A 24,878-nucleotide genomic window follows, 5' to 3' on the forward strand; every position below is an offset into this window, starting at 1 on the left:
CTCCAGAACCCGTGCCAAAGCCTCCGAGTGCCCAGTCACTGAGGCAGCTGGGGAAAAATGGTGAGTAAACTTGATTCTAAAATTATGGAAATAAAAAATAATACGGCATGGACCAATTCTTAGTCTAGAATCAAACTACCAACAAAATCCAAAGTGTTCATTCATGAAGATTCAAACCTGTTTCATTCTCTCATAAATTATAAAATACAAAGGTGGCTATTTTAATGACAAAGCTCAAACAGTCCTGAAAGGGGTTTGAGTGGACGAAAGATCAGTCCTTCCAGGCGGGGCCCGGGCAGCAGGGCGTCCTCCCTATTGCTGGGCCAGCAGTGCTGTCCTGTTGGCCTTCATCTTCTCCAGCCGCTTGGCCAGATGGCTGTTGGTCATCTCCATCTCCTCGATCTTGTCCAGTGCTGTTCGTAACTGGAGACAGGAAGAGCTTGGTCACTTCACATGGTCAAAAACGAAACCCAGCGCTACTTTCCTCTCCAGTTTCTGGGAAGTGGAAGCACTGCATGCGATCCTGCAGTTGCGTTGTTTTTCAGGCAGCCAGAGGTGTTAACCAACGGTGCTGAACATTAATCACAGAGAGGACATAGAGAAGCTGGAGAAACAGACCTCATCTAAAACAAAAATAAAAACTCTCCTTTTTCTTATTACCTAACTGACCAAAACATAAAAGTAAATGGCAGTTACTGTGTAGGTCAGAAACAAACACAGAACAATGATTCCACTGCTGTTTCACTAAGATTGGAGCCAGGATTAAATTCCTTATGCAGCAAAGAATTTATCTCCAAAGGATTTTTTCTTTTTAGGAAAGTATTCCAAGAAGCATAATAAAAGCAAGTACCTCTCGTTGTAGCTTCCTCTTTTCTGCTTTCAGTTCATCCTCGACTTTCTCCGCATTCTCAGCAGCGGTTTTATATCTCAGCACCTGCCCCTCCAGGCGGCTGATCTGTAAATATGAGAACACAGGCCTCTGGTGCTGGCACTAGGAACCACCACTTTTTTGCAGCCAAGATGGAAATACAATGTCATGACAGATTCCAAGAATCTAACACTAACAAGTCCCCTCAGGGGGAGTCAGAGGTCCTCTCAGAACTCGACTGCTATTTATACATCTAGAACTGTCCCTAGAGAGGATGACAGCTGTAGTGTCATAATAGGGCCAATTTCCCACGTTAAGTTTTACGACAAACATATTGTTTAAAAGCCATAGTAACATCGCAGGAGGAGACTCCCCGATAGACTTTCTGAAATATACAATAAGGGATTATGTTATAAACTACAATCTTCTTGAAGGCTCTTGAAATAGCTACAAGAAACAGAATTATAGCTTCAGTCTCATTCATTCATAGAAAAGGCTGAAATGCCCTATCAGGTGTTCTCCGCTGGCTTTTCCACTTTAGAGCTTTTATAGAGATTCAACTGCAAAGGCAGCTCAAAAAACCTAGGCATTCGTGGGATTAATCACTGAGATGCAGGAAGCAGATGTGTTGGTACCGTACACAAGAAGGACTTACACTTTGCTCCAAGGTGGTTATATCCTGTTCTGCTTTTGAAAGCTTAAACTTGTACTCACTAATTTGTCTGTTGGCATCTCCTAGAACAGAAGAGAATAATAAACCATCTCACAGAGGTGAAGGTGTGAACGTGAGGCAGTGAGGCCCCCTGCAGTACAGGAGAGGACTGTGCAGAGGAAGAAGACAAAGCACACATGCACACAGGCAACTGCGGTATCTCCTGCAGCACAGGTTCTGGCGCATCTATGCTATGAGAAGCTCTAGCACTTGTGTTGCAACAGCATTTTAGAAGAAAAGTCTCTCTTCACACCATGATGTGTGCAGGTAGAGGTTGAAGCAAGGAGCCCTGTCAGCGCAGCAGGGCCCCTGCCAACCTTACCTGCAGCCCCAGGGCCCAGGGAGCCTCTGTGCCCACGGGACCAGTCCCCCCCCCCCCCCGCCCCCGCTCCAGTTTCCCTGCCCCCAGCCCTACACCTTCCCATCTCCCCAGGTATCCTGCTCCCCCCCACAGCCCAAGTGCCCTTTTCTCCCCACCTCTGATCTAAGTCTAACCGACCTTTAAGGTCCTGCTCAAGGTCCTGCTGAATTTTCACCTCCTTTATGACTCTCCTTAGTTAACTAGAGCTTCTCCTTCCTTTGTTGCATTTTTTTGGACTCTCTTTCATGACATCATGCTTTCCTAACATTATATAGATATGTAAGGACAGGGGCCCTGTTTTGGCTTCTTGAATCTACCTCTGTTTCTAGCCAAGTGCTTTGCACGTAATGTACGCTTAATATTTACTGAAAATAAATGCTTTTCAGTAATATGTTGTGATAATGTGTTAAGGATAGAGCTATAAATCATTAGCTGTATATCTGACCTAAGAAGCAAACCATTTAAAATGAGAAGCTTAGAAATGCTGGGGGAGAAAAATTCCAGCAATCCAAATTTAACAAAAATCACTCTGAACTAATTACATTGTAATAGGAATCATAGGTTTGCAGGAGATAAACCAAATCTACCCTACTTAAGAACTTTTCTACTTTTCCATAAAACTAAGGTTAAAACTACCTACATAATCTTTAATGCAAAAGGTTTTTCTAATTGGATAATTACTGTCACCCTAAAATTAATGTGGTTATAAAAGCCTCTCCCCAAAAGCCATCTCTGGTAGCGAAAGAGAACTACTCCCATTTCTGGGCCTAAAACTGAAGCTTTAGGATACTGTTTTTTAATTCTTAACTCCAGCAACTTATTTTCAAAATGTGCTGCTTCCTTCTCACCAAACCACTCATTCCTTCCTGTTTTCAAAAGTATAAATCCCTGGTCTCAGCCATTTATTTCATGCGTGTTCTGAAATTCCATCCCCAAACACCATGCTTACAGACAAGGCAGCTGTCCAGAACTGAGAGTCACCAGGTTCCTGTCCCGGCCTCCGGTGCAGGGGAGCTGCCTGCTTCTGTCGCTACATGCCAGGCCTGGCCCAGCCCAGCCCTGCCCGGCCCTGCTCTGCTCACCTGGGTCACAGCCCCACCCCGGTCACTTGCCCTGCTTGCCACAGACGCCAGCTCTGTCGTGGTGCCCGCTCTGGGAAGATGTCACACATCAATGCACACCCATTCCTCCTCAATATGATTCCTTTTGAATTTGCTGTTTTAGGTCAAACTCTTACAAATCTGTGCACTGCCCTCTTTCTAAGACTGTTGGCGGCCACTGGACTGTTTTGGTCACTATCACAACCTCCTAACTAGTCAACCTACCTTTTGTTATGCCCCTCTTTTCATCTACCCTCCACTCCAAATCGGTATTTCTAGAACAAAATATTTGAACTATATCACAAGGGTTCCAACTGATATCCAATAGAGGAAATGATACTAACCTCAAAAGTTAATAGTAATAAGTTAGTTTTAATAAGCCTCGTTCAAAAAGCTTGTCTATTTGCCCTAACTCAGAATATTTAGATAAAAGGGCCATGGAATAACCACTATTTTAAAATAAGTTATCAGAAAAGCCTTATTCAAATTGGAAAAATAAGTGTCTCCCCTGTGTGATTATACATTATCTAACTGTATATGAATGGCTGCTAAAATCTCCCCGCTGTGGGGATTACTTTGAATACCGTAGGCACTTTAAAATAATATGGGGTCAAAAGTAGAAAGGCAGAACAACTGAAATAATTTGGGTAAACTGAGTAGGCTTACTTTGTGGCCTTGGTTTAAATTCCATCTAATAAAGATTAATTTGGGTTAACAAGACTACTTCTGGGAAAATTCTGAAACTACTCCAGAGTAGTGTGAGTTAGTTCCAAATATATTCCCCTCCAGTTATCTAAGATAAATTCCATAGAAAAACATGTCATTAGGAAGGGTGCTTACAGATGACCCGGGGATGTGGAAAAGGATAGTGTCATGATGTCACTATTTGCAAAATGTTCTAGAAATCACTTTGCCAGGAAGCGGGGAGAGCATTACCTCTCAGGCCTTGTCACCCCAGGAAGCACACAGCCTAGTAGAAACCTCTTCAGTTCCATGACTGACCAGGATGGCTTTTCTAGTCCAGCTGAGAACTAACCAGTCTTCAGAACTGCAGGCTCTAACAGCCTGCTCACAACCACTTCCCGGACACAGCCCCACACGGGTCAGTGGAGGCCCGGCCCCAGCCTTACTCTGCATTTCGATGAGCTGCAGGTCGGAGCCATTCTGCAGTCCCGCCAGGTCACCTGCTGTGCCATCGTTCCTGGAGCACTTCTGCTGTTCCTCCTCCAACTGCAGCTTCAGTTTTCTAATCTGAAGAGGAAGTAAAGGCTTGCGTGAGATCCAGTCTCTCAAATGAAACAGATGCTTGGCCTGGTGTCCACATCTTAGAATAAGGCCACAAATCATTCATTCAGAAACTGTTTCCTGGAGTGCCTACCATGGGGCACGCTGTGCTCAGGTGCTGGAGATCAGCTACGAGCTAATTATCAAAAGGAGCAAGCTCCAGGAGCAGGTGTCCCAGTTAAAACAGCCGTATTTTATTATTTGTGCAGGTCTGTGGAAAAGTACATCTTAGGAGTTTCTTTTTGTTATTTTTTATTAAAAATGGAAAATTCATGGGCAGTTAGAGGTTTCTTGTTTACAGTTAAGTATTCTTATTTAGAAAAACTGTATACAGAAATAATTGGAAATATATTTTTGAGTTCAGTTACATAATCTACCTTATTTTACCCAAAATAAAGGACATTCATAGCAGCTTATTCATTAATAAATAGCTCCAAACAAGAAACAACTGAAATGTCCATCAAGAGAAGGATAAGTAAATTGCGGTCGATTTATACAATGGAATTACTACTCAGCCAAAGAAGGGAACATACTACTAATACGTGCAGCAACAAGGTGAATCTCAAACTGAGTATATGCTGCGTGAAAAACTCCAGAAAATGCAAACTGAAGGGACAAAAAGCAGGTCAGTGGTTGCCTGGAGAGAGGGAGGGAGGTGGGAGGGGAAGGAAGGTTTACAAAGGGACACAGGAACTTTGGCGAAGTTATGGATATTTTCACCATCTTGATGGTGGTGATGGTTTCACAGGTATTGCTGTGAGTTAAACTGTCCCCCCAAATTCGTATTTTGCAGTCCTAAGCCCCAGTACCTCAGAATGTGACCTTATTTGGAAACAGTCACGGCAGAGGCACTTAGTTGAGATGAAGTTACACTGGAATAGGGTGGGCCCCTAGTCCCCTAGTCCAATATGACTGGTGTCCTTATAAGAAGAATGCCACATGAAGAGACAGACAGGCACAGAGGGAAGATGTGCTAAGACAGAGAATGTCATCTACAAGCCAAGGGACCCCAAAGATGGGCAGCAAAATGCCAGAAGCTAGAAGAGAGGCCTGGAACTGACTTCCCGTCACAGGCCTCAGAAGGAACCCACACTGCTGACACAGAGCTTCTCACCTCCAGACTGTGAGGTGAGAGGACATTCTGTTATTCTACGCCACCCGGTTTGTGGTGTTTTGTTATGGCAGCCCTTGGAAACTAATATAGGTATGTACATCTGTACACTTTAAGTATGTGCAGCTTACTTTATGCCAGTTATAACCTAATAAAGGTTTTTTTTTAATTTACAAAATAAACTAAAAAATAAAATTAGGAGGGACTTTGGGTTGGGAGAAAAGAAGGCCCAGGTGGAGACAAGAATCTCACATGTGAAAAATAAGATTAGACGGACAGAAATGAACTGCATGCTGAGGCCTGTGGTCCACCCTCAGTTCCCAAACTGCACACCCAGCTAGGACTGTAGCTCAGGCACAGGACGGGATCTCTCTCTTTACAGGACGGGGATCTCTCTCTTTAGAACTCTCTGACTAGCCTAAAATAAAAGACCAACATAACCACATCTAAGGTTCCCAATAAGACACCCAGCCATGTCAGGCTTCACAGAAACTTGGACGAGCCCTACCCACAGGCTCAGAGCTGCCCACCAGCTTTTTAGTCCTGTACATAAAAGAACATCTGGAAGGAAACAAACTATGCAGATAGAAAAAAAGAATCAGGAAGCAAACCAACCAGCCTATCAATACCAGCCCTCTGAGATAAGGGAAAATATCTGCATCCTTGAAATGACTGCAGAAATAGAAACTCAATAAAAATGAGAAGATAACGGTGAGAATATCTTTTAGAAAGCAGAACAAATGAGACGAAAAGGGATGGAAAAACAGGAGAGAAACATTATCTGTCCCGAGGTCTGATCCCCCTCGCCACCCCCAAATCAAATCAAAGTCGTGTTTCTCCAAATGCCTACAACTCTTATCATCAGAGATCCAGGAAGGAGCACAAATCAGAGCAAGTCTGCCCTCTCCTACAGCGGGCCACCTCCGGACCAAGACCAAGCGTCCCCACGCCTCCTGCGTCCTTCATCATCAGGGGTCAAAGGTGAGTCTGCGTGCTCAGAGTTCCAGGTGGCTTCCCCAGCTGTCCTCGGCTCCATCCACAGGGGTCAAAGGGAAAGCTCAGCACTCGGACCAGGTCTGCCCCTCCCCTGATGGAGAAAGGGTGAGCTCGGCACTGGGACTAAATCTGTGCTTCCCAGACAACTCTGCCCTTTCAACCATGACATCACTATCTGCCTCGGGTCAACCGGGACTAATCTCATCATCCCCATCATTCCTGTTCAATCATTCCTATTCAATGTCCATCTCGAAAAGGCTTGTCGTCCCTTTTCCTGCACTCCTTCCCAAAAGGCCCGGTACAAGCCCTACTCTGTCTTCATCTCCTAACCTTTCCCAAAGCCTGACACTCTTGCACTGCACCCTCTGGACTATCCTCCACCCTCTCTGTGCATCCCCATTACCCCATCGGTGCTCTAATAGAGACCTGCCCTCCCCTGAGGGGCCTGCTTCCTCTGCAGCCTGGCTGTCCTTTTAGCCCACCTCTCCCTGAGCCTGAGAATGGATCAGGTGTTTTCTTGCGTTCCTTGCTGTCACAAACTCTTCTCCCTCTAGCCTCCCTGAATTCCTAATGCAGTTCCTAATCGCATCACTTCAGATTATAAGTACTAACCCCACCTCATCATTGCCATCTCCCCACTCTTTCGTCACCATTTTAGCTCCTAACTCACATGATCTCCAGGCTACTCCTGCCTTAATTGTTGGCAAATTCAAAATACATCTAAGTGTGATCTCTCCTACAACGGATCTCTAGTTTCTGGAGCAAGGATCTTGCCACGTATCCCACCTTGCCCTCAGCCTCTCACTCCCACCGTCATATACTAGATCTCACCACTAGACAACAGCAGTCCCTACTGAATTCAGTTCCATGTATCTTCTCTCTAACCACTACTCTTGATCTTTCCAGCTCATTCCCTCTGGACCCAACTCCAAAAATCCTTCAACCCCACTGGCACCTATAGTCCACTGTTTCCATCTTCTCTCTGCTGTGCCTTGGTATCTTCCTGGATTTCCCCCAAACCTCCTTACCCAGTTTAATCTCCAGGTCCGTCATCATCACTCTCTCGCACAAGCCCTCACCTCCTCTGCCCTGTTATGCTCGCCTGGTAAAATCTCTCTACCCACTCCATGCCTATATCTATGCAGCTGCATGTGCCTGGAGAAGCACACACAATAAATGCATTCACGCAAAACTCCAAACCACATCACTGAAATCTGAGAACCCTAGGGAGAAAGGAGAGTATGGTACAAGCTGCCGGAGAGGGAAAAATGGGTCATAGACAAAAGATCAAAAATCAAAATGTCCTTGAAATTCTCAATAGCCGTGCAGGAGGCCAGAAGACAACGAAGCAATTTATTTAAAAAAAAAAAAAAGTTCTGAAGAACCTAGGGCCAGGATAGGAATAAAGATGCAGATGTAGAGAATGGACTTGAGGACATGGGGAGGGGGAAGGGTAAGCTGGGACGAAGTAAGAGAGTGGCATGGACTTATATACACTACCAAATGTAAAACAGATAGCTAGTGGGAAGCAGCCGCATAGCACAGGGAGATCAGCTCGGTGCTTTGTGACCACCTAGAGGGGTGGAATAGGGAGGGTGGGAGGGAGACACAAGAGGGAGGGGATATGGGGACATATGTATATGTATAGCTGATTCACTTTGTTATAAAGCAGAAACTAACACACCATTGTAAAGCAATTATACTCCAATAAAGAAGTTAAAAAAAAAAAGAATGAAAATGATTACAATGAGGAATTCTATACCCCCATCAAACTGTTAATCAAGTAAGAGGACAAAATGAAGACATTTCAGTCCTGCAAAGTTAAGAAAAATTTACAGCCCCAAAACTCTTTCCTCAGGAAGCTACTGGGGGATGTACCAGAATAAGAGAATGGACACAGAAGGAGGGAGGCATAAGATGCTGCTCCAGCCTGAAGCACAGGCAAAGGAAACTCTAGATGATGGTGAAAGGTGGTCACGTCTCTGTCCCTGGGGAGCGAGCCTCTAAGTTCACAAGGGGCGAGTCAGATGCACCAAGAACCAAAAGAGATGGAACTGAGGGAATACCTGATGCATCTGAAAACATGCATCTGAAAACACCAAGAGTGGACTGAAACGACTATTGGAGAGTCTGCAGCTAGATTAGTAACAAATACATAGGAAACCAAGCAAATGACAAGAAAAACCACAATACTAACTTCAGGCGAACTAAGGAGTTGTGAAGGAGATGAATCCTAGAATGTTCCATGGCTCCACTGTGAGCAGTGTTTACAGAGTCCTGATAACGTAAACAGACTGGAATCTCACTGCTCCTTTATTAGGAGGATGTGGGAATGGAAAGTATACATGCGTGTGGTAGGGAGAGGGGATGAAGGAAAGATAAATCCTTACGTCCCATAGAGGGATGTCAACAGAGCAGCCTTAAACAGAACAATCAAGAAGCAACATAAGCATGTTATATAGAAGCATACAAGGGCGGTACACACCACAAGAATCAGCTAAAGGAAGCAAAAGGGATGGTAGGGGCTGGAGGTGGGGAGAGGGCAGGGCAGGGCACTTCTGTCTTCAGAACAGGCTTTTAAAACTATTTGACTCCTTAAACTTCGTGTCCTTTAATTTTTTTTTTAAAGAACAGGAGACAACAAAGATGAATTATCTTTTTATCCTTCAACTCTTACTTGAGTAGTGATGTTTGAAACAAGCACATTTCTTTCTAGTGTACATTTTAGTTTGCTAACATTTTACCATATGATTTAGTCAGTTACAATTAACATCCCCTTCCAATGAGAAGAATACCTTTACCTGTGATAGTAGCTCTTCCTTTTCTCCAGCAAGTTTTCGTAGCCTTACATCTAAAACAAATGAAAAATTTGTAATGTTGTAGTACATAAACAATTTAAAATAATTCTTCAAATTCACAAATGGCAAACATCTGATAAACAGTTCATAGCTCTGAATATCAAGACATGAAGGCTTTAATGGTGAAAGGAAAAGTACTTAATTATTCAACACATATTTCCACACAACTGATATTTATCAGGGCACTAAATACAACATTTGCTCCCAAGAGCAGTGATTTTCCATCTGAAGACAAAATGAAGTACAAAGATCATTTCCTTGTTTCAAAAATTTCCAAGTTTTACCAGTAGATAGACAACTCAAAGCCAAGGGTACTCCCACAGGCTCTTAAGCCCTTAGCAGGAGAAAACAAACTATGGGAGAGAAGGCAGGGACTAAGAATGGGCCTGAGAGGGGTGCTAGAGCAAAGAAAACAGAGGAACACAATGATGGAAGAAGCAGAGGCCCACAAAGCTAGTTGGGGGAGGGAAGGGGACCAACTCTAAGATGTGTGCCGTCAAGAGCCATCTGAGGGGCTTCCCTGGTGGCGCAGTGGTTGAGAGTCTGCCTGCTAATGCGGGGGACATGGGTTCGAGCCCTGGTCTGGGAGGATACCACATGCCGCGGAGCAACTAGGCCCGTGAGCCACAACTACTGAGCCTGTGCTCTAGAGACCGTGCGCCACAACTACTGAGCCGGCGCGTCTGGAGCCTGTGCTCCGTGGCAGGAGGGGCCGCGATAGTGAGAGGCCCGCACATCGCGATGAAGAGTGGCCCCCCACTTGCTGCAACTAGAGAAAGCCCTCGCACAGAAACGAAGACCCAACACAGCAAAGATAAATTAACTAATTAATAAACTCCTACCCCCAACATCTTAAAAAGACAAACAAACCAAAAAAAAACCCCAAAAGAGCCATTTGAGGCTTGGTAGCAGGACTGCTAGGGCTTGCTCCTGGCCTGAGGGGAGGGCTGCTTCTTCCCAACATGCATTAGAATAGGCCCCTTGGGGCTTCCCTGGTGGCGCAGTGGTTGAGAGTCCGCCTGCCGATGCAGGGGACGCGGGTTCGTGCCCCGGTCCGGGAGGATCCCACATGACGCGGAGCGGCTGGGCCCGTGAGCCATGGCCGCTGAGCCTGCACGTCCGGAGCCTGTGCTCCGCAACAGGAGGGGCCACAGTGGTGAGGGGCCCGCGTACCGCCAAAAAAAAAAAAAAAAAAAAAAAAGGCCCCTTGTACTGAGGGGACACCTACAGATGAGTTTTTTACAAAAGCACCTGACATCCAGCCAGCACTCCCCACAATCCACCAAGGTCATGGCCAAATGTTTCGGCACCTCCCATCAGGCAGAGAAAACCATTTGAGCTGCCCGTGGCTGTACACTCAGTCTATTCCCCACGGCAGCTCTCACTCACCTCGCCGGCATCCTCTGCTTTACCAAAGTTCTCGACAGTTACACTTCCAGAATTCTGTACGTTAGAGAATGTGCCCTTTAAAACGTTTTATGGCTGCCCGCCCCCCTTTATATTATATCTATTCTTCTAGGAAACCTACATATATATGAAAATAAGACAAAGAAGAAAAAACGATCATTTTTTAATATAAAAGTGAGCTGATGATACAGTATCTACTTGTGCCATTCTTCTTCTCTAGAATAGGAATCTTAGTGGAGGCAATAGATGGGCATCTGAGTGGTTTCCTGAGACAGGTGTCATTAGGTTCTCAAGGGGTCAAATTTAAGAGGCATAGCCCTTAAGAGGCTCAGAAGCCCTGCTCTGGAATAACACTCCTCTGATATCTTCTTGGTCGTCTGTTTGTTGCCTTAAGAAATGCAGTGGCAAAGAGCTACAGAATCCTGGCATGCGTAGCAGGACAGAAAACCAGATGCTCCAGGAAGAAGAAACTTACACGTACTCTGGAAGCTGCCGACCAGCCCACTGGTTCCCCCGGACGGATGTGCTGGATTATCTCTTTGCAGAAGGTTGTATTTAAGTGAAAAAGCAACATGTATATACCCACAGTGCTTCCAACCAGGGGCCTTACAGTTACACTTACTGCCTGTCAATGACCCCAATGCTGGTTTCCCAAGATCAAGGATGTCTGAAGACAGCGTGCCCAGATTTCTTCCCGTTAGGGATCTAGATAAGGCTCAGACAGACCTGGTGTATTTTTGTTTTCCAAGAGAGGATGTGAACAAGCTGGAAGTCCAAGAGGACAGCATTAATCCAAGTCAATACAGTGGCGGTGTCTTACCCAGTGGCCCTTCTCCTGCCGACTCCAAGACCTGAGCGGCTTCCTGAGACACAACAGTGATGGCTCCGACCACTGGCTCCTGGTGGACGTCGCCGTTGGGAGTGCCGTCGGGGATGATGACTAAGCCATGTTTCTGCAGAGAGGAAGAAACCCACCATCACAAAAAACGGTCCCCAGGGAAGGAGGACATGGCAGTGAGGCGACTGACCCTGCGACAACACATGCCTGCCACGGGAACACCTGGTCAGCACTAGCTACACGGAATCTAGCTCTGCAGAGACAGGACTCACACCTACCAAATCTGGGCTGAGGAGTGAACACTGTGCTTTGTATTCAGGCTGGAAAGAGGACAGGACGGAAGGAAGGAGGAACAAAGCAGTGAGGGCCTGGCGCGCGGGGGAGCTCACGTACCTCTCCCGTCTCCACTGCTGCCTTCAGCTCGGCCAGCTCCTCTCTGAGCGAGTCCCGCTCACTCCTAAGGCAGCCAATGTATTCTTTCTGTTTCTCTAGGGCCTGGTTTAGACAGGGTAGCAAGAGAAAGAATGGCACAGAAAAAGAGCAAGTGAAAGGTAGCAGAGAAGTACCTAATTCAAATTCAAAAAAGATAAAGGCATAGGAGACAAGGAAGCATTAAAAGCTTTGGAAACAAGCAGTTAGATATGGGAGGAAATACACAGTTATACGGGTATCTATCTCCAGAAGAAAGTTTTAATAGTAAGTGGTTAATCGTGCATAAATTTGGCAAAACATGCTTATCACATCAGGCAAGAAAACAAATCTTTCTTTTTCAGTCATTTAGTAATACTAAAATAAAGTCTTCCTTACAAACCTCCTAAGTACGTTTGTTTGGTAGACCAAAAAACCCACGTTTCATGTTAAACTAAAGTATATTCAAGAATATACTTGATTTTTTAAAAAATAAAAATTAGTTCTGGAGGAAAACAACCAGTATATATACAAGGTATTTTAATTAAATACTGGCCATAGTAATAGTTCTCCAGGAGTATGGTAAAATATTCCTCAGATACCGCTTAATTAAAAATAGCTAATCTCAGGCTTCCCTGGTGGCACAGTGGTTGAGAGTCCGCCTGCCGATGCAGGGGACACGGGTTCGTGCCCCGGTCCGGGAAGATCCCACATGCCGCGGAGCGGCTGGGCCCGTGAGCCATGGCCGCTGAGCCTGCGCGTCCGGAGCCTGTGCTCCGCAGCGGGAGAGGCCACAACGGTGAGAGGCCCGCGTACGGCAAAAAAAAAAAAAAAAAAAAAAGCTAATCTTCCCCACCAAAATTCTCAAGGATCTGTTTTTGTTAATTTAACAAAATAATAACTAAGGGTTATTTGGTTTTCTGATATGCCTTCAAAATGTGAAAAACCAAAATAAAATACTGACAAAATAAATACAGTCCACCTATGGCAGGTAGCAGAATATGGGTTTGGAAACAGGACGTTGAGTCCTGGCACCTATTAACTGACCTATGCCTCAGTTTCCTCACTGGAAAAGGGGATAAATAACAGCAGCATCCTATGGGCACAGGCTGAAAGGAGTACTCAGTGTCAAGCACCCTGCCTGCAGTGTGTAAGATGCAAGCAAGGCTCAGGAAAAGCCAGACTGGGTTCCATTTTTCCCACCATTGCCTAAATCTCACACTGTCAGAGCTCAGGACAGTGGTGCAGAAGCAGGAACACACGTTTGGTCAACAATGACATACTGTTACTCTGTGTAATAAAATACCCCATACTTCAGAACCCACCCAGGATAAGCAGTCTGTGCAGGTATCTGACAGTTGCGCTATTTGAAAAAGCCTTTCTCTGCACATTTGTTCCTATATTTAATGTTTTCTACCAGCATTCCCATTAATCTAAGAAGTTAAACTACAACAGGTGACTTTCCTCTTGGTTTACAGAGTTTAGAAGTGGGCTAACTGCTTAGTTACTGACTGCTGAATAGCTGGACAACTTTTTAAATCATTATAATCCTATTTTCCAACCAATAAGTAAATAATGGATGATAGCAACTGTCATTTGTGTAGCTCCAGGTGTTAAATATACATATAATTTCTCTCATATATTTTTAACTTAATTTCTCCCTTATATACCCTGTACTTTCCTTATGCCCATTTCACAGATCAGAAAACTGAGGTTCAGAGAGGCTACGTTTTCACCCAAAGTCACAGTAACTGGTAAAGCCAGAAAATGAATCCAGTTCTTTTTGGTTCCAAAGCCCTTGCGTACTCTTTATCTATCGTCGCCCCATGAAGGCCACAATTATGTTCCCTTATTGTCATCCCAGATAGTACTGGAAAAGTAGTTCACAGGGCAAGTCCTATTCCTTACCTGCCCAAACTGCAACATGAACATCTAACTTCCTTTCAACAATTTACATTCATACTGTGTGTCTACAGTCTGTGTGTAAGTTAACAATCTGCGTTTCTAGCACCATAAGGCATTTACTCTACCACTCCAAGCTAATATTAACACTCCATTACATTACTAGCAAGTGTGACATTAGGACAACAAAGCCCAAGCAATACTCTCCCATCTACTGACAGCCGCTCTCATCTCTGCTGCGTTGGCTATTTTGGGTTATGGTATCTGTGTGCATAGTCGTGCCATGCGTCACCACACGTAACTGGGTCAGCAACCACTGTCAAAACATGCTCTGTAGAAACACCACTGGAGATAAAAGACCCGTTAGGAACAGACCAATTTGAAACCCAGAATTCTAGCAAATGCTAGTACATGCCATTTGTTCCTCTTCCCAATCTAATAGCAGATTTTATCTTTACTTTTGGACTTTTAAATTTCATCTTCCCATAATTATGGATGGGAAAATAAAATACATCCTGCAAATCCTTCCATTTCACCACAAAGTTTGAGGACTACTGAAGTACCTTATAATTGGACCAAATGTATTCACACTGGATCTGAAATCCTCTGTATTACCTGACCATATAATCACTACCCTTGTGTTTGTATTCCATAATTGTTCCTAGAGATGTTTTTTTTTAGGGTAAAAAGTACATGCTTGTGGAGATCTAAGTAATTCTTTACCCCTGACCTAACCTCAAATTCTAGTGTCAAGAAGCCTAAAGGCTGAACTTTTGGACAACAGGTTATAATTACATACAGGCACAAATATCTTTAGTCAGAATGGGAGTGAGCCTTGTTCTGGGCTATAGGGATATACAAGCCCTTCATATGTACTGATTATACGCATGACCACTGGGTGCTCAGAACTACACTGGTGCTAGAGGTACGACCACTAGGATCAATGAAAGAACTAAAGAAAACTGAACTTTAATATGAGAATAATGGCCATGTTCCTTCATGGAGTTACTAAATTTAAATCTTGATAATGAAGCTACTAGAGACAAGTGATATATTAGGTAGTCACAGATCATATTTAAAAATGTGTCTTTTAAAAGTCAAGGGAGGACCACCTCACACACATTAGGATGGCTACTATCAAAAAAAAAAAAAAAGAAAAAAAGAGGAAACAAGCGTTGTCAAGGATGTAGAGAAACTTGAACCCTTGTACAGTGCTGGTGGAAAGATAAAATGGTGCAGCTGCTATGGAACACGGTATGGCTGTTCTTCAAAAAATTAAACATAGAATTACCATATAATATAGCAATTCCCCTCCTGGGTACATACCCAAAAGAAATCACCAAGAGAGTTTTGCAAACTCATGTTCACGGCAGCATTACTCACAATAGTAAAAAGGTGGAAGCAACCAAGCGTCCAGATGAACGGATAAACAAAATGTGGTACAAGCATACATTGGAATATTATTCATTCTTAAAAAGGAAGGACTTCTGACACATGCTACAACATGTCTGAACCCTGAGGATATATGCTAAGTGAAATAAGCTAGTCACAAAAAGACAAATACTGTATGATTCCACTTTATGAGGTACCAAGAGTAGTCAAATTCATAGAAACGAAAGTGGAAGGGTGGCTGCCAGGGGCTGGAGGAGGGGAAATTGGGGAGTTGCTATTTAATGGGCAGTTTCAGTTCTGCAAGATGCAAAGGTTTCTATGGATGGATGACGGTGAGGTAGCACAATGATGTCAATGGACTTAATACCACCAAACTCTACATTTAAATTTAAATGGTCAATTTTCTGTTATTTTTTTGGACTTTACCACAATTAAAAAAATTTCTTTTAAGTCAAAGGAGGGACAAACTACTGATGCATGAAACAACTTGGATGAATCTTAAGGGGAATTATTCTGAGTGAAAAAAATGTAACTCCAAAGGGCTGCATACTGTATGATCCCATATACAACATTCTTAAGATGACAAAATTATAGCAATGGAGAACAGATTAGCAGTTGCCAGCACCTGGGATGGTGAAGGGGAGGCAGTAGATATGGCTGTAAAAGGGCAACAGGAGGGACCCCTTATGGTGATGAAAAGGTTCTGCATCTTGATTATATCAAGGTCAATACACTTGTTGTACTATAGTTTTACAAGATGCTACATTTTGGGAAAACTGGATAAAGGGCATACAAGATCTCTGTATTATTTCTTACAATTGCATGTGAACCTACAATGACCTCAAACATTTTTAAAAAGGTTAATTTAAAAAAAAAGCCTAGGGCTTCCCTGGTGGCGCAGTGGTTGAGAGTCTGCCTGCCGATGCAGGGGACACGGGTTTGTGCTCTGGTCCGGGAAGATCCCACATGCCATGGAGCAGCTAGGCCCGTGAGCTGTCGCTGCTGAGCCTGCGTGTCTGGAGAGACACGGGAGAGGCTCCACAACGGGAGAGGCCACAACAGTGAGAGGCCCGCGTACCGCAAAAAAAAAAAAAAAAAAAAAAAAAAAAAGCCAAGTAGATAGCCTCATCCACCAAGGGCAGACAGCAGAAGAGAGAAGAACTACAATCCTGCAGCCTGTGGAACAAAAACCACATTCACAGAAAGGTAGACAAGATGAAAAGGCAGAGGACTATGTACCAGATGAAGGAGCAAGATAAACCCCCAGAAAAACAACTAAATGAAGTGAAGATAGGAAACCTTCCAGAAAAAGAATTCAGAATAATGATAGTGAAGGTGATCCAGGACCATGGAAAAACAATGGAGGCAAAGATCGAGAAGAGGCAAAAAATGTTTAACAAAGACCTAGAAGAATTAAAGAACAAACAGAGGTGAGCAATACAATAACTGAAATGAAAACTACACTAGAAGGAATCAATAGCAGAATAACTGAGGCAGAAGAACGGATAAGTGACCTGGAAGACAGAATGGTGGAATTCACTGCTGCGGAACAGAATAAAGAAAAAAGAATGAAAAGAAATGAAGACAGCCTAAGAGACATCTGGGACAACATTAAACGCAACAACATTCACATTATAGGGGTCCCAGAAGGAGAAGAGAGAGAGGAAGGACCCGATAAAATATCTGAAGAGATTATAGTCGAAAACTTCCCTAACATGGGAAAGGAAATAGCCACCCAAGTCCAGGAAGCACAGAGAGTCCCATACAGGATAAACCCAAGGAGAAACACGCCGAGACACATAGTAATCAAATTGGCAAGAATTAAAGACAAAGAAAAATTATTAAAAGCAGCAAGGGAAAAACGGCAAATAACATACAAGGTAACTCCCATAAGGTTAACAGCTGATTTCTCAGCAGAAACTCTACAAGCCAAAAGGGAGTGGCACGATATACTTAAAGTGATCAAAGGGAAGAACCTACAACCAAGATTACTCTACCTAGCAAGGATCTCATTCAGATTCGATGGAGAAATCAAAAGCTTTACAGACAAGCAAAAGCTAAGAGAATTCAGCACCACCAAACCAGCTCTACAACAAATTCTAAAGGAACTTCTCTAAGTGGGAAACACAAGAGAAGAAAAGGACCTACAAAAACAAACCCAAAACAATTAAGAAAATGGTCATAGGAACATACTTATTGATAACAACCTTAAATGTGAATGGATTAAATGCTCCAACCAAAAGACACAGGCTTGCTGAATGGATACAAAAACAAGACCCATATATATGCTGTCTACAAGAGACCCACTTCAGACCTAGGGACACATACAGAATGAAAGTGAGGGGATGGAAAAAGATATTCCATGAAAATGGAAATCAAAAGAAAGCTGGAGTAGCAATACTCATATCAGATAAAATAGACTTTAAAATGAAGAGACAAGGAAGGACACTACCTAATGATCAAGGAATCAATCCAAGAAGAAGATATAACAATTATAAATATATATGCACCCAACATAGGAGCACCTCAATACATAAGGCAACTGCTAACAGCGATAAAAGAGGATATCGACAGTAACACAATAATAGTGGGGGACTTTAACACCTCACTTACACCAATGGACAGATCATCCAAAATGAAAATAAATAAGGAAACACAAGCTTTAAATGACACAATAGACCAGACAGATTTAATTAATATTTATAAGAATTCCATCCAAAAACAGATTACACATTCTTCTCAAGTGCGCATGGAACATTCTCTAGGATAGATCACATCTTGGGTCACAAATCAAGCCTCAGTAAATTTAAGAAAACTGAAATCATATCAAGCATCTTTTCTGACCAAAACGCTATGAGATTAGAAATGAATTACAGGGAAAAAAATGTAAAAAACACAAACACATGGAGGCTAAACAATACGTTACTAAATAACCAAGAGATCACTGAAGAAATCAAAGAGGAAATCAAAAAATACCTAGAGACAAATGACAATGAAAACATGACGATCCAAAACCTACGGGATGCAGCAAAAGCAGTTCTAAGAGGGAAGTTTATAGCTATACAAGCCTACCTCAAGAAACAAGAAACATCTCAAATAAACGACCTAACTTTACACCGAAAGCAATTAGAGAAAGAAGAAAAAACAAAACCCAAAGTTAGCGGAAGGAAAGAAATCATAAAGATCAGAGCAGACATAAATGAAATAGAAACAAAGAAAACAATAGCAAAGATCAATAAAACTAAAAGCTGGTTCTTTGAGAAGATAAACAAAATTGATAAGCCATTAGCCAGACTCATCAAGAAAAGAGGGAGAGGACTGAAATTCGTAAAATTAGAAATGAAGACGGAGAAGTTACGACACCACAGAAATACGAAGCATCCTAAGAGACTACTACAAGCAACTCTATGCCAATAAAATGGACAACCTGGAAGAAATGGACAAATTCTTAGAAAGGTATAACCTTCCAAGACTGAACCAGGAAGAAATAGAAAATATGAACAGACCAATCACAAGTAATGAAATTGAAACTGTGATTAAAAATCTTCCAACAAACAAAAGTCCAGGACCAGATGGCTTCACAGGTGAATTCTATCAAACATTTAGAGAAGAGCTAACACCCATCCTTCTCAAACTCTTCCAAAAAATTGCAGAGGAAGGAACACTCCCTAACTCATTCTATGAGGCCACCATCACCGTGATACCAAAACCAGACAAAGATACTACAAAAAAAGAAAATTACAGACCAATATCACTGATGAATATAGATGCAAAAATCCTCAACAAAATACTAGCAAACAGAATCCAACAACACATTAAAAGGATCATACACCATGATCAAGTGGGACTTATCCCAGGGATGCAAGGATTCCTCAATATACACAAATCAATGTGATACATCATATTAACAAACTGAAGAATAAAAACCATATGACCATCTCAATACATGCAGAAAACGTTTTTCACAAAATTCAACACCCATTTATGATAAAAACTCTCCAGAAAGTAGGCATAGAGGGAACCTACCTCAACATAATAAAGGCCACATATGACAAACCCACAGCAAACATCATTCTCAATGGTTAAAAACTGAAAGCATTTCCTCTAAGATCAGGAACAAGACAAGGATGTCCACCCTCGCCATCATTATTCAACATAGTTTTGGAAGTCCTAGCCATGGCAATCAGAGAAGATAAAGAAATAAAAGGAATACAAATTGGAAAAGAAGAAGTAAAACTGACACTGTTTGCAGATGATATGAAACACTACATAGAGAATCCTAAAGATGCCACCAGAAAACTATTAGAGTTAATCAATGAATTGGGTAAAGTTGCAGGATACAAAATTAATGCACAGAAATCTCTTGCATTCCTATATACTAATGATGAAACATCTGAAAGAAATTAAGGAAACACTCCCATTTACCATTGCAACAAAAAGAATAAAATACCTAGGAATAAACCTACCTAGGGAGACAAAAGACCTGTATGCAGAAAACTATAAGACACTGATGAAAGAAATTAAAGATGATACAAACAGATGGAGAGATATACCATGTTCTTGGATTGGAAGAATCAATATTGTGAAAATGACTATACTACCCAAAGCAATCTAGAGATTTAATGCAATCCTATCAAATTATCAATGGCATGTTTTACTGAACTAGAACAAAGAAATCTTAAAATTTGTATGGAGACACAAAATAGTGTGTGTCAAATAGTCAAAGCAGTCTTGAGGGAAAAAAATGGAGCTGGAGGAATCAGACTCCCTGACTTCAGACTATACTATAAGCTACAGTAATCAAGACAATATGGTACTGGCACAAACACAGAAATATAGATCAATGGAACAGAAGAGAAAGCCCAGAGATAAACCCACGCACCTATGGTCAACTAATCTATGACAAAGGAGTCAAGGATATACAGTGGAGAAAAGACAGCTTCTTCAATAAGTGGTGCTGGGAAAACTGGACAGATACATGTAAAAGAATGAAATTAGGACACTCCCTAACACCATACACAAAAATAAACTCCAAATGGATTTGAGACCTAAATGTAAGACCAGACACTATAAAACTCTTAGAGGAAAACATAGGAAGAACACTCTTTGACATAAATCACAGCAAGATCTTTTTTGACCCACCTCCTAGAGTAATGGAAATAAAAACAAAAATAAACAAATGGGACCTAATGAAACTTCAAAGCTTTTGCACAGCAAAGGAAACCATAAACAAGACAAAAAGACAACCCTCAGAATGGTAGAAAATATTTGCAAACAAATCAACAGACAAAGGATTAATCTCCAAAATATATAAACAGCTCATGAAGCTCAATATTTAAAAAACAAACAACCCAATCCAAATATGGGCAGAAGACCTAAATAGACATTTCTCCAAAGAAGATATACAGATGGCTAAGAAGCACATGAAAAGCAGCTCAACATCACTAATTATTAGAGAAATGCAAATCAAAACTACAATGAGGTGAGACCTCACACCAGTTAGAATGGGCATCAACAGAAAATCTACAAACAATAAATGCTGGAGAGGGTGTGGAGAAAATGGAAGCCTCTTACACTGCTGGTGGCAATGTAAACTGATACAGCCACCATGGAGAACAGTATGGAGGTTCCTTAAAAAACTAAAAATAGAATTACCATATGATCCAGCAATCCCACTACTGGGCATATACCCAGAGAAAACCATAATTCAAAAAGACACATGCACCCCGATGTTCAGTGCAGCACTATTTACAATAGCCAGGTCATGGAAGCAACGTAAATGCCCATCAACAGACGAATGAATAAAGATGTGGTACATATATACAATGGAATATTACTCAGCCATAAAAAGGAACAAAATTGGGTCATTTGTAGAGACGTGGATGGATCTAGAGACTGTCATATAGAGTGAAGTAAGTCAGAAAGAGAAAAACAAATATAGTATATTAACACATATTTGTGGAACCTAGAAAAACGGTACAGATGAACCAGTTTGCAGGGCAGAATTGAGACACAGATGTAGAAAAGAAACGTATGGACACCAATCGGGGAAAGCAGGGTGGTGGTGGTGGTGGTGTGATGAATTGGGCGATTGGGATTGACATGTATACACTGATGTGTATAAAATTCATGAGTAATAAGAACCTGCTGTATAAAAAAATAAAAAACATTAAAATAAATGTGACACAGACACTAAGTAATAAGCAAATGCTGTTGGAAAAATGGTGCCAACAACAACAACAAAAGCCAAAAGAACATGTTATTATATGCTACACAGAAAGAAGATACCCACTCATTCACTCAATAATAGCAGGAAAATTTAAAAGTCAAATTATTTATACTGTAACCGTCAGTACATCTTTTGGGTAGAAAATAATTTTTGTTTTATTTTGAATAGCTATTGGACTGAGAGATTTGGGGGTTTTCTATGGCTGGTCCAAAATAATCAGTTTAATATGCTAAGATAATTATACAAAATAGAAATCATGGAGCTGCAGATCTGTGCTAAAGAAAATTATGTAAAATCCTAAAAGAAGCCCATTCTAAATAGTGACCAGATTTCAACTTAACTTTACAAACTACCTGTTTTTGCTATACAGTTTTCACGTCTCATTTTAAATTTCCCAAGTAAAAAATTTAAATAGAATCAGTAGTTCACAGTCACAATTCAAAACTCTTAACAGAGTTGTTAATTAATACCTCAGAAGGTTTTTCCAGCTTTAGACAGAATTACAGGAACTTGGTATTTTAGCAGCAGAAACTCTAAAAGGTAGCTTTCTTTCTTTAAAACTGCTTGGTCTACCACACTTTAACAAGTAATTTTGTTTCCCAAGTGTCTATTGAGAGGATAGGGTCCTTGGAGGTGTGAAATGACCTGGATACCAGAATGCCCCTAACTATGGAGGGTGTGATCCGGAGGGCTTCACATCTACGCCTGTCCACCACAGGTGCTCTCGGGGATTTTGGCCAGCTTTTCCCTACCCCACCTAACCTCTGGTAGAACGGAGGCTTCCTAACTATGTCTTCAGGCCAAGGGTTTCCTTCTCTCTTTTCCCTCCACGCTGCCCTTCCCTGACAAGTTAAGCCTCTGTGGAACAGAGAGCTCATATGCCATGAGGTGTACGTGGCTGCCAGTCAAAAGGCCACATGGGATGAACTGGCAGGGATTTTTTCAGCTCCAGTGTCCTTGGAATCTACCTGAAGGGCTTAGCAAAAAGGCACTGAAGACTTTTTCCTTATCTGGGCCCCTGCTTTAGGGAGTTGCAAGGATGTGATTAGAGGTGACATCATAGTCTGGCAGCTCCAGCAAATCTTACATTCCTATCCACTTCCGTAATTAAAATGATTTTAATCTCTTCCTATTTTATTCACCAAAGATTTATGGGATGCTAATAACTTTTCCCCCATCCCCTATCCTTTTGCTTCTTATCCAAATTCTTACAATGTAAGGATATCAAATTACCCACAGAGTTTGAATTAAATGCCTGTGGCTGTTTCTGCATAAAAATCCTGGGGAAATAAAGAACAACTTCCTTAGAAAGTTCCTACTTGTAGGTTTTACAAGCCCAGAGTCAGCTGGAGAGAAGAGTTCTTTCCAGGCATAGGATTAGGTTTTCCCATGGAAGTTTCTGTCTTCTGCTTATTCATATTTCACTCTGTATAAATGCTCTAAAAATAGTCAAAGGACAGAATTTTAGGAATCTCTACGTTAAATTTACATTGGTCTATTCCTCATCAATGAGCTTTGGGCCAAAGCCCAATTTGATCTCATACCCTAATGTTTTTATCTTTCCAAAGCAGTGTCTCCTGGAGTTCAAACACCTCTTTTGTCATGGTGTCTACTCTCTGCTGCATACGCTGATTCTCCTGCAGAGGAAGAGGGGAAGAGAAGTAATAAAAGAGCACAAAGAAAAAGGGGACGGGGTTAGAGGGAGGAAAACAGAACAAAAATAAAGCTGATAAAGAAACTTAACAAAAGCAGAAAGTCTGTGATCAACAGGAAAGATGGCATCCAGTGTCTTAGAAGGAATGATGACATCCAGCGTCTTGGCGCTGTGTCGGTATGACAGCAAGCGAGAGGACTGGGGGCAGCTGCTCCAGCCACAGCTATGAGGCAGCAAGCCAGCTGGGGCTTCTGTGTACACCCAGCTCCACACATGTACTCTTCCTCTCATAAGTGCCTTTCCCCCAAACATGGGACAACTTACACTTTTAGAGAGGGAAATTCAGATTTTCTTATGAACAAATGATCCTTATCACAGACAACAAGCAGTAGTTTTGAACCCTATTTTTTTAAGAAGAACTAAAAAACTACAAGAGGGACATAGCTCAATCATTTTGAATTCCTGTTAGCAGAATCTATGATAGCAAGAACATCATAAATTACACATTTCACATCAGTTTTTAGAAAAACTAGATTTCTAGCATTTAGCAATTCTTAACTCTTCTGACTAGGCACTGATGCTCAATTTATACTCTCTTATATTTAGCAGGTTCTTTTATGCATTACTGGTAAATTATCATCTTCCACTTTCCCTACTCATACATTTCTCATCTACTTTACCACGTGGTTCTCCATTCTAAAGACCAAAAAACATTATTGTGGCAAAGTCAGGATTCTTCAGTTATAAGTAAATGTGCATATTAACATCTGAAGGATGTTAATTCTAAACATAAAAAGTACTTAAGGGCTTCCCTGGTGGCGCAGTGGTTGAGAGTCCGCCTGCCGATGCAGGGGACACGGGTTCGTGCCCCGGTCCGGGAAGATCCCACATGCCGTGGACCGGCTGGGCCTGTGAGCCATGGCCGCTGAGCCTGCGCGTCCGGAGCCTGTGCTCCGCAACGGGAGAGGCCACAACAGTGAGAGGCACGCGTACCGCAAAAAAAAAACAACAAAAAAACCCTTAAAACTAAGGTTTTTAAAGTTTGTATACCCAGCACCCTGGGCTTTTAAATTGGAAACCATACTGACAAATTGTAAAAATCAAGCATTAAAATAGCTCTTAAATGCAATCAACAAACTAAAAACTAGAACACTTAACGAATTCTAACATAAGTTACTGAATTTGAGAAGCAGCTCCCAAAGTAGTTTTATTATTCTTTGGAAACCATATGGGGAAAAGTACATATTTTAATTAGAAAAAGGAATAACAAGTGGCTGGCATATTGACACACATAAAAAAGAGGACAAAAAGAGAGAAGAATTCACGTGATTTTTAACTGCCAGCAGGATACAGAGTTTGGATAATATGCTTCTTGCCATATATGGAAAAACTAAGGCAATTAACTTCACATGTAATCTGATATTTTCAAAGGGTTCTGTGTTTGCATTTAGAATTCACAAATTCTATCTGCTTTCAGCAGGCTATGTTCAATTCAATTATTCTCAAGAATGACAAAAAAAGTAACACAAATCCACAAAAAGAGTCACTTCTTTTCTTCTATTAAATGGTTTTTAAAGTCATTTATAGGGGGAGAGATTAAGTGAGGCAGGCCCATGGGGGAAGAGAAAAAGAGGGAGGGAAGGGGGGGTGGTTCTGAAGGACGAGGGACAGGGCTGAGTTGACTGTGATGCATGTGGCATCTCCGGGGTTGTCAAGAGCTGGCCTTTCTGGGACTTCCCTGGTGGTCCAGTGGTAAAG

At 42.0% G+C, this 24,878-nt stretch overlaps 1 protein-coding gene across 3 annotated transcripts in view; it reads right to left on the reverse strand.

Moving 5' to 3' along the window:
• Nucleotides 1-164: 164 nt before the first annotated feature.
• Nucleotides 165-24,878, reverse strand: part of LRRFIP2 (LRR binding FLII interacting protein 2) — a 118,450-nt gene continuing 93,736 nt past the window's right edge. For 2 of the 3 annotated variants that reach the window (XM_082848466.1, XM_082848465.1), the window contains 6 exons: nt 11,518-11,650; nt 9,234-9,283; nt 4,172-4,292; nt 1,524-1,603; nt 851-955; nt 165-423 (listed from right to left, as the gene is read on the reverse strand). In XM_082848466.1, the coding sequence (XP_082704592.1) occupies nt 313-423; nt 851-955; nt 1,524-1,603; nt 4,172-4,292; nt 9,234-9,283; nt 11,518-11,650 (600 nt within the window). In that variant the 3' untranslated portion in view covers nt 165-312. Of the gene's footprint in view, nt 424-850; nt 956-1,523; nt 1,604-4,171; nt 4,293-9,233; nt 9,284-11,517; nt 11,651-11,928; nt 12,031-23,010; nt 23,104-24,878 lie in introns of all 3 variants that reach the window. The other variant, XM_082848467.1, reaches the window with a different exon arrangement.

This window comes from Leucopleurus acutus, assembly GCF_964270905.1.
Source record: "Leucopleurus acutus genome assembly, chromosome: 10".
Lineage (NCBI taxonomy): Eukaryota > Metazoa > Chordata > Mammalia > Artiodactyla > Delphinidae > Leucopleurus > Leucopleurus acutus.